This window comes from Buceros rhinoceros, unplaced genomic scaffold (genome assembly GCF_000710305.1).
Source record: "Buceros rhinoceros silvestris isolate BGI_N320 unplaced genomic scaffold, ASM71030v1 scaffold13926, whole genome shotgun sequence".
NCBI lineage: Eukaryota > Metazoa > Chordata > Aves > Bucerotiformes > Bucerotidae > Buceros > Buceros rhinoceros.
In genome coordinates, this window is record NW_010417028.1 from 3,936 (window position 1) to 14,284 (window position 10,349).

General features: G+C 50.4%; 1 protein-coding gene across 1 annotated transcript in view; it reads right to left on the bottom strand.

Annotated features, from left to right (window-relative positions):
• TCEB3 (transcription elongation factor B (SIII), polypeptide 3 (110kDa, elongin A)) overlaps positions 1 to 6,520 on the bottom strand; it is a gene marked incomplete at its 5' end in the record, with an annotated part of 7,529 nt that extends 1,009 nt beyond the window's left edge. The window contains 9 exons of the mRNA XM_010138028.1: positions 39 to 150; positions 651 to 831; positions 1,092 to 1,189; positions 1,941 to 2,096; positions 2,457 to 2,571; positions 3,538 to 4,065; positions 4,171 to 4,867; positions 5,733 to 5,851; positions 6,464 to 6,520. Coding sequence (XP_010136330.1) covers positions 39 to 150; positions 651 to 831; positions 1,092 to 1,189; positions 1,941 to 2,096; positions 2,457 to 2,571; positions 3,538 to 4,065; positions 4,171 to 4,867; positions 5,733 to 5,851; positions 6,464 to 6,520 — 2,063 coding nt within the window. The remainder of the gene's footprint in view (positions 1 to 38; positions 151 to 650; positions 832 to 1,091; positions 1,190 to 1,940; positions 2,097 to 2,456; positions 2,572 to 3,537; positions 4,066 to 4,170; positions 4,868 to 5,732; positions 5,852 to 6,463) is intronic.
• Between the last annotated feature and the right edge of the window lie 3,829 nt (positions 6,521 to 10,349).

Below are 10,349 nucleotides of genomic sequence, written 5' to 3' on the forward strand. Positions count from 1 at the left end.
GAGGCCCTGAACAGCAAGTGCTACTGAGAAACGCTCACTTAGTCTTCTCTGGCAGAAGAGGTCCTCCAGTTCCAAACTTCTCTTGTCTCCTTCGTACATCCCGAGGGGGCTTTGCTGCGGAGTTCACAAACGCCATTTTGGCCACTCTACCTGTAAGAGGCCAGAGGGAAACAGCGCTTAGATCTGCCTTACTATAGAGGAGGCTCCTCAGTGCTCGTCCTACTACAGCAAGCTCCAGCCACCTCTCCCCGGTCCACCCATTGCAAAGCTAAGGCAACAGCCTCCTCCCTAAGGTCTGAACCTCTTGCAGCCACAACGTGCGGCCTGTGAGAAATCAGGCTGATCAGGTCAGTCGTTCTCATCACGTTCACCAGAAGAGCGGGATCACCAGTATTCTTCAACCCCAGCACAGAGAAGCCACTCTGGCGCAGGAGGTGCTTATGCAGCCCTACACGCACTCGCTGGAAAGCACTGCTCTGTCTAGTTCACACCAGCAACACCAGGGATGAAGTTGAGAGCCTGCTGAGCCATTAAGCAAAGGCCACCACAAAGAACGGAGAGTTATACAACTCCCGAAGACCTTCCCCACACAAAGACATGCCCCAGGCAGCATTCCCAGACCCCTCTCTGATCATTCAGCCCCGCTTTACCTTTGGGTTTGTTGGCGTGAGCTGAGCCAATGTTCCGCGCTAACATGAGCAGCCGCTGCTCTCGTGCATCGTGAAGCCGAAGGTACATCTCTCGCCAGGACTCAAACTCTTCTGGCTTCTCGTTCTTGAAGTCTCGGAGACAGTGATTGTGCCACAGTTGATCCGTATCCTCGATGAGGACCTGAAGCAAACCCACGCGTTAGCTGAGATCCATTCCGACACCTTCGCTCCCCTCTCCCTCAGCACTGGTGGCACTGGAATACCACAGCAGGCAAGACAGCTTAGGGGCCAACATGCAGCAAAGGATGGGCAGACGGCAATGCCAGGAACTTGGGACAGAGAAAGCCACCTCTTGTAAAGAGCTTTACTCTTTACAGTGACAGATGAGGCCAGAGTGTCACTCTCGCCTGCCCCATCCCCTCCCCAGGCCCCCGCACTCACGTGGTTACACTCCTCAATGCGATACAGCTGCTCTGGGGTGCATCTCTCTAATACTGGCTCCAGCACGGAGAAGGGGACACCACCCACTTCGTAGATTGCTAGAGAGAAGCAAGACACACAGAGTACCTATCCTGCTCCTTCCTAGCCAAGGAAAGGGCTTGATGCCTTGAAACGCAGGGGGAGAACCTGCAGTGCTACATGACACTGCACAACACGAGTGTAAAAGAACTAATCATAAGCCTTAAACCTCTTACTGTTTGCAACGTTAGAGAATAGAATATTGTTTTAGTGATTGATCCAGGTGTGTGTGAAACAAAAGCTGCTCATTTATCCTTGTATTGTCCTGACCAGGGCTGGCCTGAACCCCAGTGAGGCTGAATCAACAGAAATTTGGCTATACTCAAAGGTGAGATCATTGATTAACTTAGAATAGATGAATTTTAAGGTTATCTGTTTGAAGTGGACGTAGAATATAATAGAGCAACTCAAGTTTTCCTAGAATTTCGAAGGTGATCCTCATCCTGTGACCCAAGCAACTGAGGACTGAGGCAACTGGGATGGACTTGAAAAAAGTGAAATGAAGAATTTGAGATTTGCTGAGACAAAGGAATTGAATAGAACTTTTGACCAATGAAGAACGAAGAACTGAGGATCTATGGAAAACACCAAGGACTTTACCTAGTTACATAATGTTAGGAAAGAAAACTCTATATACTAAGAACAAGCACTGTGTCCTTTGCCACTCACCAAGGTGATGGCCCAGCTCTGAGCTGTTGAATAAAGCAAGCCTAGAGTTACCCATGAGATTGATTAAATCCTTTAACAATGAGCGGAAGGAACCGTACTCACAGTCGATGTTGTTACTGAGGACACGGATACACTGCTGATACAGAGACATCATCTTTGGGAGGTAGGCGGTTTTAGAGCCCGAATACACTTGCATCTTTGAATTCAAGCGGCGGCCTGTAAAACCCGCTTCGCTCTCGTCCACTGGCGAGGTCACCACTGTGAAAGGCAAGACTTGGAGTAAGAGGGGAACAGAGAAACGAAGAGCCCACCTGATGAATGGCACAGGAGGCCCAAACTGGAGTCACCCAGGAGCAACCTAAAGGGTCAATTCTGCTCTAAGAGACCTTCAACCTAGTTCAGAAAGGTCAAATCCAGAGCCCAAGCCTCAAGAATGATCTTCGTTTCTGCTACAGCACGCAGGAAAGAAGCAGCCTTTTTTCTGACACCCAGGCAGGCTCTGGGCATCAGAGGTTGGACACCAGACCCCAACAGAAAGATGTGAACCCAGCCAGCGTTCCTTCCCTCCCACAAACAATGGCAGGAGCCCATTTCAGACTATTTTCCTGCCCAACATACCTTTCCTTTTTGTCTGGGAGCAGGTGATGGACTCGATTGAAGGAAGAGGGCGGTAGTTGGCCTGGATGGGCGGCAGTGGGATGTCCGGTAACGTTGGTACCACATCTAAAATTATCTGGAAGGAGAAGAGGTACATGCAAGTAAGCCAAGAATAGAGGAAAATGTTACACCCTGAATAAGCTGCTCAGTGCTGATCAGCTTGAACCAGGAAAGAGCCTCAGGGGGAGGCTGCGGTTCTGCCACCTCGCTGTGGCTCCGTCTAGGCTGTCAGCACAAAGAAGCCAAAATCTGGGACTTGAATCGCTCGACTCTGATAAGAGCCATCCACATCTTTAATGTATGACGGTCAGCGCTCAAGGTCAGATTAACAATGCAAAGAACTAGAGAAAAAAACAGAATAGAAGGCTGGCAGAAAAATTTCCTTGAGCTCAGACACTCATTTACCCGTGGTGCTGGAGGAGGGGGGAACCCCGTGAACTGAGGAAAACCCCAAACTCTGATATGAAGCACTCTGGAGAATGAATGGCAAAGCAGGAGTTTAAAATGCTGCTAATATTATAAACCCACTTTTTGAAGAGCAAAGAGTTTCAAAATTGAGTAGAAAGATGAAGCAGTGAAGTTTTTCCACATTAGTCCCTATTTATGTTCCAAACCCTGGTGCTCACGTGGCAATGAGTACGTACAGACACGGTGCTCATTTTTCAAGCTTTCACAAAGCTGTAGTACTGACCGAGTTAAAAAAGGCCCATCTGAGAGAAGCCCAGAGAGGAGAGGCAGGGGAACCCTGCTGGCAGGAGGACATGCGCTGCCTGTTGGGCGGGGGTCTAAGCTGACTGGTCTCCAAGACACTGCATGCTTAACAAGTGCATCCTGCCCAATCCACCTTCACACCAGTGTGGGGCTGAAGCGGTTCTCCTTTACTCGCCCCATTTCTGAATACTCAGGAGTTTGCCTATGGCACTTCTTTTCCCCCCTCCCTCTTTCCCCCCGTTTCCAGCAGGATTCCACTTGAACGGCACAAGGCACTGAGACCAGCTCATCCCACCATCTCTACAAACTGTCAGATCCCTCAAAACCTTACCCTCTTTGGTTTGGGAGGCTCTGGTGGCTTCTTCTCTGCCTTTTTCTCACTTGTTCGCTTGTGGCTTGGACTTTTTCGACTCGAGCTTGAGCTGTTGGTACCGGCTTTGGATCCGTTCTGTTTGCTGTGCCCTCGGTCTTTCTCCCCAGCGGACACGGAGGGTTTGACCACTTTCTTTTTCTTTTTCTGGGGCTGGTCGTAGCTGAGGTACGACTCAAAGGACATTGTAGGTTGTTCAAATTCATCCTCCACTTCCCCCTCCCCTGAATTTGAGGAAAAGCTCATCGATTTTTTGTCCGTGTCAGAGACTTTCCGCTTTCCCTCAGAAGATTTTAAGCTCCCAGAAACCCCCTTTTCTTTGATCCTATTTGACGAGTCACTCTCAGCTTTCCGTTTATCCCGCTCTGCGTTGGAGGTCTCCAGGCTCAGCTTGGGCTTTTCCAGTTTGCTTTTTTCAGAGTCCCGATGTTTTTGCTTCTTAACATGGTTGTCCAAAGACTCTTCCAAGTGTGGCAACACGTGCAACTTCTCCTTTTTGGAGGTGCCACTTTCTCGGTTCTTCTCCTTCTTGGTGACATCTGACACCCTCTGCTTCTATTTGCTGCCCCCCCCCCACTCCAAGTGTGGCAACACGTGCAACTTCTCCTTTTTGGAGGTGCCACTTTCTCGGTTCTTCTCCTTCTTGGTGCCATCTGACACCCTCTGCTTCTCTTTGCTGCCCCCCGCCACGGGGGCTTCTCCGAGCTGCTCTTTAAAAGAGGCCTTGTGCAATCTTTCGGGGCTGAAGGCAGAGGTCCTGTCCTCCCCTTTGCCATCGAGTCGCTGCTTCTTGTGAGAAGACTTGTGCTCTTTGCTGCGACTCATGTTCCCTTTGTTACAGAACTCATTGGGGTTCTTCTCCCGGCCTCCCCCCAGCTTCTCCTGAAAGCTGTGGCCTTTACTGGCTTTCCGATGAAACACTGTTGGTTCTTCCTGCTCCTCGGAGGCGTAAGGGTCAGTGTACATGTCCTGAGGGCTGTCACTCGGCTCAGGTGACACCGCTTGTCCATAGTCCGAGTTCTCCTGATCTGAAGAGAGCACTGGCGAAGATCTGCCCCAGCCCTTCCCCTCATGGCTGCTATAGCCGTAAGTTTCATGGGCTCTCTCAGGCCTAGGATACCTTTTGGACTTCTTTTCCCTATGATCTGGGCTATAAGACTGGCTGCAAGATGGCTGGAAGGGTTCTGAGTAGTCCTCATCAGGTTCGTCATCCTCTCTGAGGGAGGGTTCTCGATGTCTTTTGCTTGAGCTGCTCCTCTCGTAGTCACGCTCTTCAGAATCGAGGTTATTTCTGAAGGGATAGGAAAACAAAACGGTTAGATAGAAGCTTCTCAATATGAGTGAAAAGAGCCGTTCCCTGGGGACCACGTGGACAGGGACCTCACTCACAGAAGACTAAGGCTGGTTTTGGTAATTTCATGGCAAGACTATCACTAATTCTCTCAGGCACAGGAACATTCAGGGATTTAGAAGCTGCATTTCTAGTGCGGAATTGATTGAGCATTTTTACTAGGACAGAGACACATCACAGCTCACTGGGAAGTGGAGGCTAATGTGCAGAGACTTCTCCATGCCTACACGCTCCTGGCTGCGGGCTGCCTGTGGGAATCATGTTCCCCAGTTCACCAGTTAAGTGTGCAGGGAAACCACTGACATCCTCATGAATAACTGGATCTCGAGCACCCACATCTAAACAATCTCATTGCTGGGTTCAACACAGCCTCATCACTGCAACCTGCTCAGCAGCATTAACTTTCAGTTTCCACAGGATTTCTGCACGCAAAAGCCTTCTTTCAAAGCCAGCCGCTTCCTTTACTTGGGGCTGGAACTTCCTCTCTTCAGCTCCACAGAACAGGAAGCAAGCAAACTGCATCTCTTGCTTCATTACGGGCACTTTTCTACTGCTAATCTCTTCATCAAACTGCAAGTTCTTGAAAATCAGCCCCTACTTTCACACAAAACTGCAGCCTTCAGCAACCTGATGCTCTGTGGCTGAGGCAGGAGGTTTACCCCAAAACAAGGCAAAAACCCCATGCAGAGTTAGCAGACTTACGAATTTCTCCAGAGCCTTCACTTTGTTTCAGAGAAGTTTATAATCTCCACTGCAAAAATATAACAAAGCTCCTCCATGAAGAGAACGGAACAGTGTCACCAACCTGTCTGCTTCCTGGGACACCGGCACCAGCTTCTTCCACCTGGCCACGAGGTTCTTCGCAAAGTCTCCTACAAGCTCGTGTTTCCGTAAACTGTTCACGGTCTTGCCAACACCCGTCTCCTTCATGAGAGAGCCAAGACATGAGTTCGTCTCCACACATCAGTCAGTATTCCCAGTTCTGCTAAAGAGATCGAGGTACCTGCTACCTGTTGCTGCCAGGTAGAAATAAACTCCCTCGATTTAATGGCAGAGTTATCACACATCTTATGTTTTCAGCAGACATTGTCTCATTTACTGCAGTTCTGTAAATCACAGAAGGCTTAACTCTGCCTTAGTCAAACACTACTTATTTCTATTCAGAAACCAGGTTAGTATCTACCAAGACTGTTGGCAGGTTTGAAGACGGAAGTCACTGTTAATTTTAAGGATTAGCACTTCCTATTTTCATGCTGATTCAGTTATCATTAGGATCTGCTCGATTCTCGTATACATCCCAGTCAAGTGTTAAGCTTTTGGAAGAACTGAGGATGACACACTGTCCTCCACAGCTTCACACTTGCTCTTTCACACATGCTCCTTCCCGTGCCTGGGATCTCTAGAACCTCATCGCAGTGGGCTATAGCAGGTGGCCGAGGCAGGACACCCCGTTTCCAGGGAAAGCAGCGTTTCCGTGGCAGTTACCCCGTGACTTTACAGACAGGATGAAAGCATGAGAGATTTCACAGCTCTTACCACAAGAATGTCAACTGTGATGGGCAACTCAGACAGCCTCTTCAGACTCTTCAGCAGCTGCAGAGACAAGAAGGGAAGCGTTCAGACTTGTCATACTGAACCACAGACGGCAATTAGAAAAGAAGAAAATTCTGCACTGCGTGAGAGCTTGTTGGGAAAGACCAAGTGGCAACAGCTGCTATCCCGAGCTCCTGAGAAGCTGAACACAGAAGCCAACTGTAAAGAAATTATTGCCTTTTCACCTACAAGGCCCCACCTGAGAATCCCAAAATGCACTTATATATTCACGCCTTCCTCACGCCGCACTGCAACTTAACTGTGGCTTAAAGCATCAGGAACAGAGACACCCTTCTGTTACAGCAGCCCGTGACTCTCAGAAGGAGGTGCTGAGAACTGCATCACTTGTTGAGAGGAGGGGCAAAAAGATATCGAGTCCTTTCTGAAGGTCTGCAAGTTAGACACTGAGGGGAGGAAGATTTCTAGATGCTCTTAAAGATGTCAGAGGGAACCGGTATCTCCCGGCAGAGCCTCTGCTCTGCGAGCGTGCTGACAGTCTCTCCTCTCAGCTGCAGTCGGTGCTAAAAAGGCAACTGATCTCTTCCACAACCACTGCCTCTCACCCCACTCTTTTCCCTTTCCCTTCGCCACACACCAGTGAAAAATGCTGTTTTCCTCCACACACACTGTCAAGAGAGGCCCTGCTCCGCAGGCTGGGGAGGGAAGAGGAGCTCTCTCTGACTCACACCCCAGCTAGGGGCTGCAGGTGAAGGGGACACACTTGTACCTCTGCCACCCAGGAGGTTTGGGACACTGCTTCACCGAGATGCCTACAGGCCTTTTGGTTACAGCACATGGCAGCAGCGCTGCCCCTTGCATCATTTTCCACAGCTCAGTCCTAGCCACAGAGTAGCCTCGTCAGCGCTCCCAGGACTGCAGCCCTGCATAGGGACCAGGCTTTGTTCATGTGGCGGTGCTACGTGCCACACAAAGGGCTGTCCCTGACCCAGAAGATCTGCTCGTTAAAGCACTGTGCTCATGCTCAAATTAGCACCATCAGCCTAAGCTACTTCAGTCACCCCCACTTCCAATGTGCGAGGATCAGAGAGGTTTAGAGGTTCTTGGAATCAATTTGAAGAGTCTGTTACTTTCAGAGAGAAAATACTCCTCAACGCAGAGATAAGGGTTCATCTGGCTTAAGCAGAACCGCAGGACAGTTTCTGTTCATCAGAAACCACTGCCCCACCTCTGTTATATTTAGGACTTCACTGCTGTGACTGAGGGTTTAGGTTTTCTTGCCCATTTTAGAAGAGTGAAACCCCGACAGGAACAGTGAGTTTCAGCACTCTTGAACTGGGATCCAGAAGGGGATGCAACTGCTGTGCTGTGCCCACAGCTAATGGGGGCTTCCAGCCCCCTGTCCCTGCAGCTCTGGGCGCCTGGTATCGAGTCGTCTTTCCGCAGATAACCCACCTCAAGTGACGGGGAGCGGGGGAAGCCAGTACTCTATACAGAAAGAGTAAAACATCAATAAAAATCAAAAATATTAAAACAATAGCGTCTCTGTAAGCTGATTACTCTGCTAGAGAGGTTTCAGAGAGCTTGCAAAATTCCACCAGGAGAGTAAGAATCAAGGGAAAACTCCTGATGGCATTCTTAAAGCCTCCCGATTATTTCCTAGCTACATCCCCACTGTCGCACCTTCCACAGCTCTTTTTGCTCTTTAGGCATTTGTTGCCCTCAGGGTTGAATTCCAAGAAGAAACGTGTGATTCTCAACAGAGCTCATCTCTGGATTTTGTACAGCCAGGGCAAGCGTGCTTTGAGAGCAGGGGACCCACACGTTTGACCCCGAACACGTCTCACAGGGAACTGGCTCATTCCACATCCACAGCCAACAGCTGGAAACCTCCTCACAGCTTAAAAACTCCAAGAGCTGCCTCCCAGGCACACACCTCTGCCTAAGTGTCACTTCTCCACGTTCAGGAGAAGAGTCAACACAGCCGGAGCTCAGCAGCCTTCCCGGCCGAGTCATAAATCTCAAAATGATGCTTTCAGGAAATGAGGCGGTTTTGTTCCCCACGTCATCAGTAACACACTGATCTGACCATCTCAGATATCAAAACCATGTGCATGAGCCGCACAGCTCCGAGGCAGCGGGGCTCAAGAACTTGTACTAATCTGCATTTCTCATGGAATCGATGGAGAACACTCCACTCCTTCAGCTGACGTCAGCCAAGCAGACTCAAATCTGGCAGCTCATCTCAGAGATAACCAAGATCCTGCGAGTCCTGGTAGAAAAAGATGACCAGGTAGAAGACAGAAAACACAAGGCTCATACCTTGTGAGACACCAAATGAAACACATCCGAGAAAGCTCTTCTAAAACACCCCAGCACAGGGCAGAGCTTCAGTCATCAGCCACGAGACCCAAACCATGAAAACTTGCCTGAGCTGCAGCGCATTTTTGTTTAGGGTGGGTGGATTGTTTTCCTTTTCTGGGAGAAGTCAGCCAGACCATTACAATGCTAACGACACACACTAATATCCAACGACTACGGCACAGCACGAGGATGCTCTTGTTTGTGTGTCCCTGCAGCAGAGCGCGGACCTTCTCTGCTGGAAAAAAAAACAACCAAAAAAGACCATTTCCAAACCATTACAGCAGGGTCCAAAGTTTTTCTCTCACGGTCCTGCGCCAGCTGCCCGCTTTTCACCCCAAACCAGCACTGATGCTTAGCGCCTTTCAGCAAGTTGTACGCGGCACTGGGCAAGTATTATCCTTTCCCACTTCAACGGGACAAGGCAAGAAAACTGGAGTGGAAATGGTGGACAGCACCCAGAGGTGCCCCAGGTTTGTCCCGCTGACGAGGTAAAGCTGGAGCTGCTGCAGAACCGCAGTGAAACCTGTTAGAGCAGAAGAGCCGAAAGCCTTTTCCTGACACAGGAAGGTGCTCAGAAGATAATCTATCGAGGCAATGGAATGGCCATTAAATTGCAGCCTAGGAACACTAATACTTCCGAGGACACAGTCGAAAAGGTGCCAGAGCTAAAGATTACAGGTCACAGAACCTTTCTGCTGCGGAAGGGAAAAGGTTTAAAGTCACTTTTCTGCCAGGAACAGCCTGGGAATGCTGAGCACCCCTCCTCCCCCTGCAGAGCATCAACAGAGGACGAACCGACTTCACACCACTGGAGGAAGAGTCAGCCTGGGCAAACCGTGCTGAGGGCCTGCAGTGCCCCGGGAACACCGACAAGCGCTTCCTGCCCCGAGCTGACAGAGGGCTCCGGCAGCAGAGCCCCAGCTCTCTGTGCACCGTGCTGAGCCAGTATTTGAAGACTTGCAGGTGGTCTCAGCACCGCAGAGCCCAAGGCCCCCAGAATGGGCTCCTCAAGAGTCCCTCAGCTCCATTCGGGGCCCCAGCGGTTCCCCCCTGCTCTGCTCTTGGCTGAGAGGGTGAGACATGGGACCGGACCCTCCCATGGCTTCTCCCGCAGCCAGACGGGAGCTGGGTACAGGGGCCTCCATCCCTAAAGGTCAGCGCTTGAGCACTCTGGCATCCATCCTTCGTGGGTGGTCTCGGAAAGTGAGCAGTTCTGCTGGTGTCTGCCTCAATTAAAGCAAATTAACTGAGCGCAGAGCGGCGGCACAGCCCTCACCGCCTCCTCTTTCACCTGAATTAAGTGAAAGGTGAATCGAACACCTGTAAATAGTCACAACAGCTCTTTAAAATACGACACCCTAGAGAGTGGGACAGCAGCAGGCACTGGGCCCACACCGGAGCTCAACCCTCATGCCAGATTTCGGTTGACAAACTGGCTGGAACCCTGGTGCCCAGCAGAGAGGTGTTGTCAGCCGCCGACACAGCTGAATGGCACCGACAGCCCCGA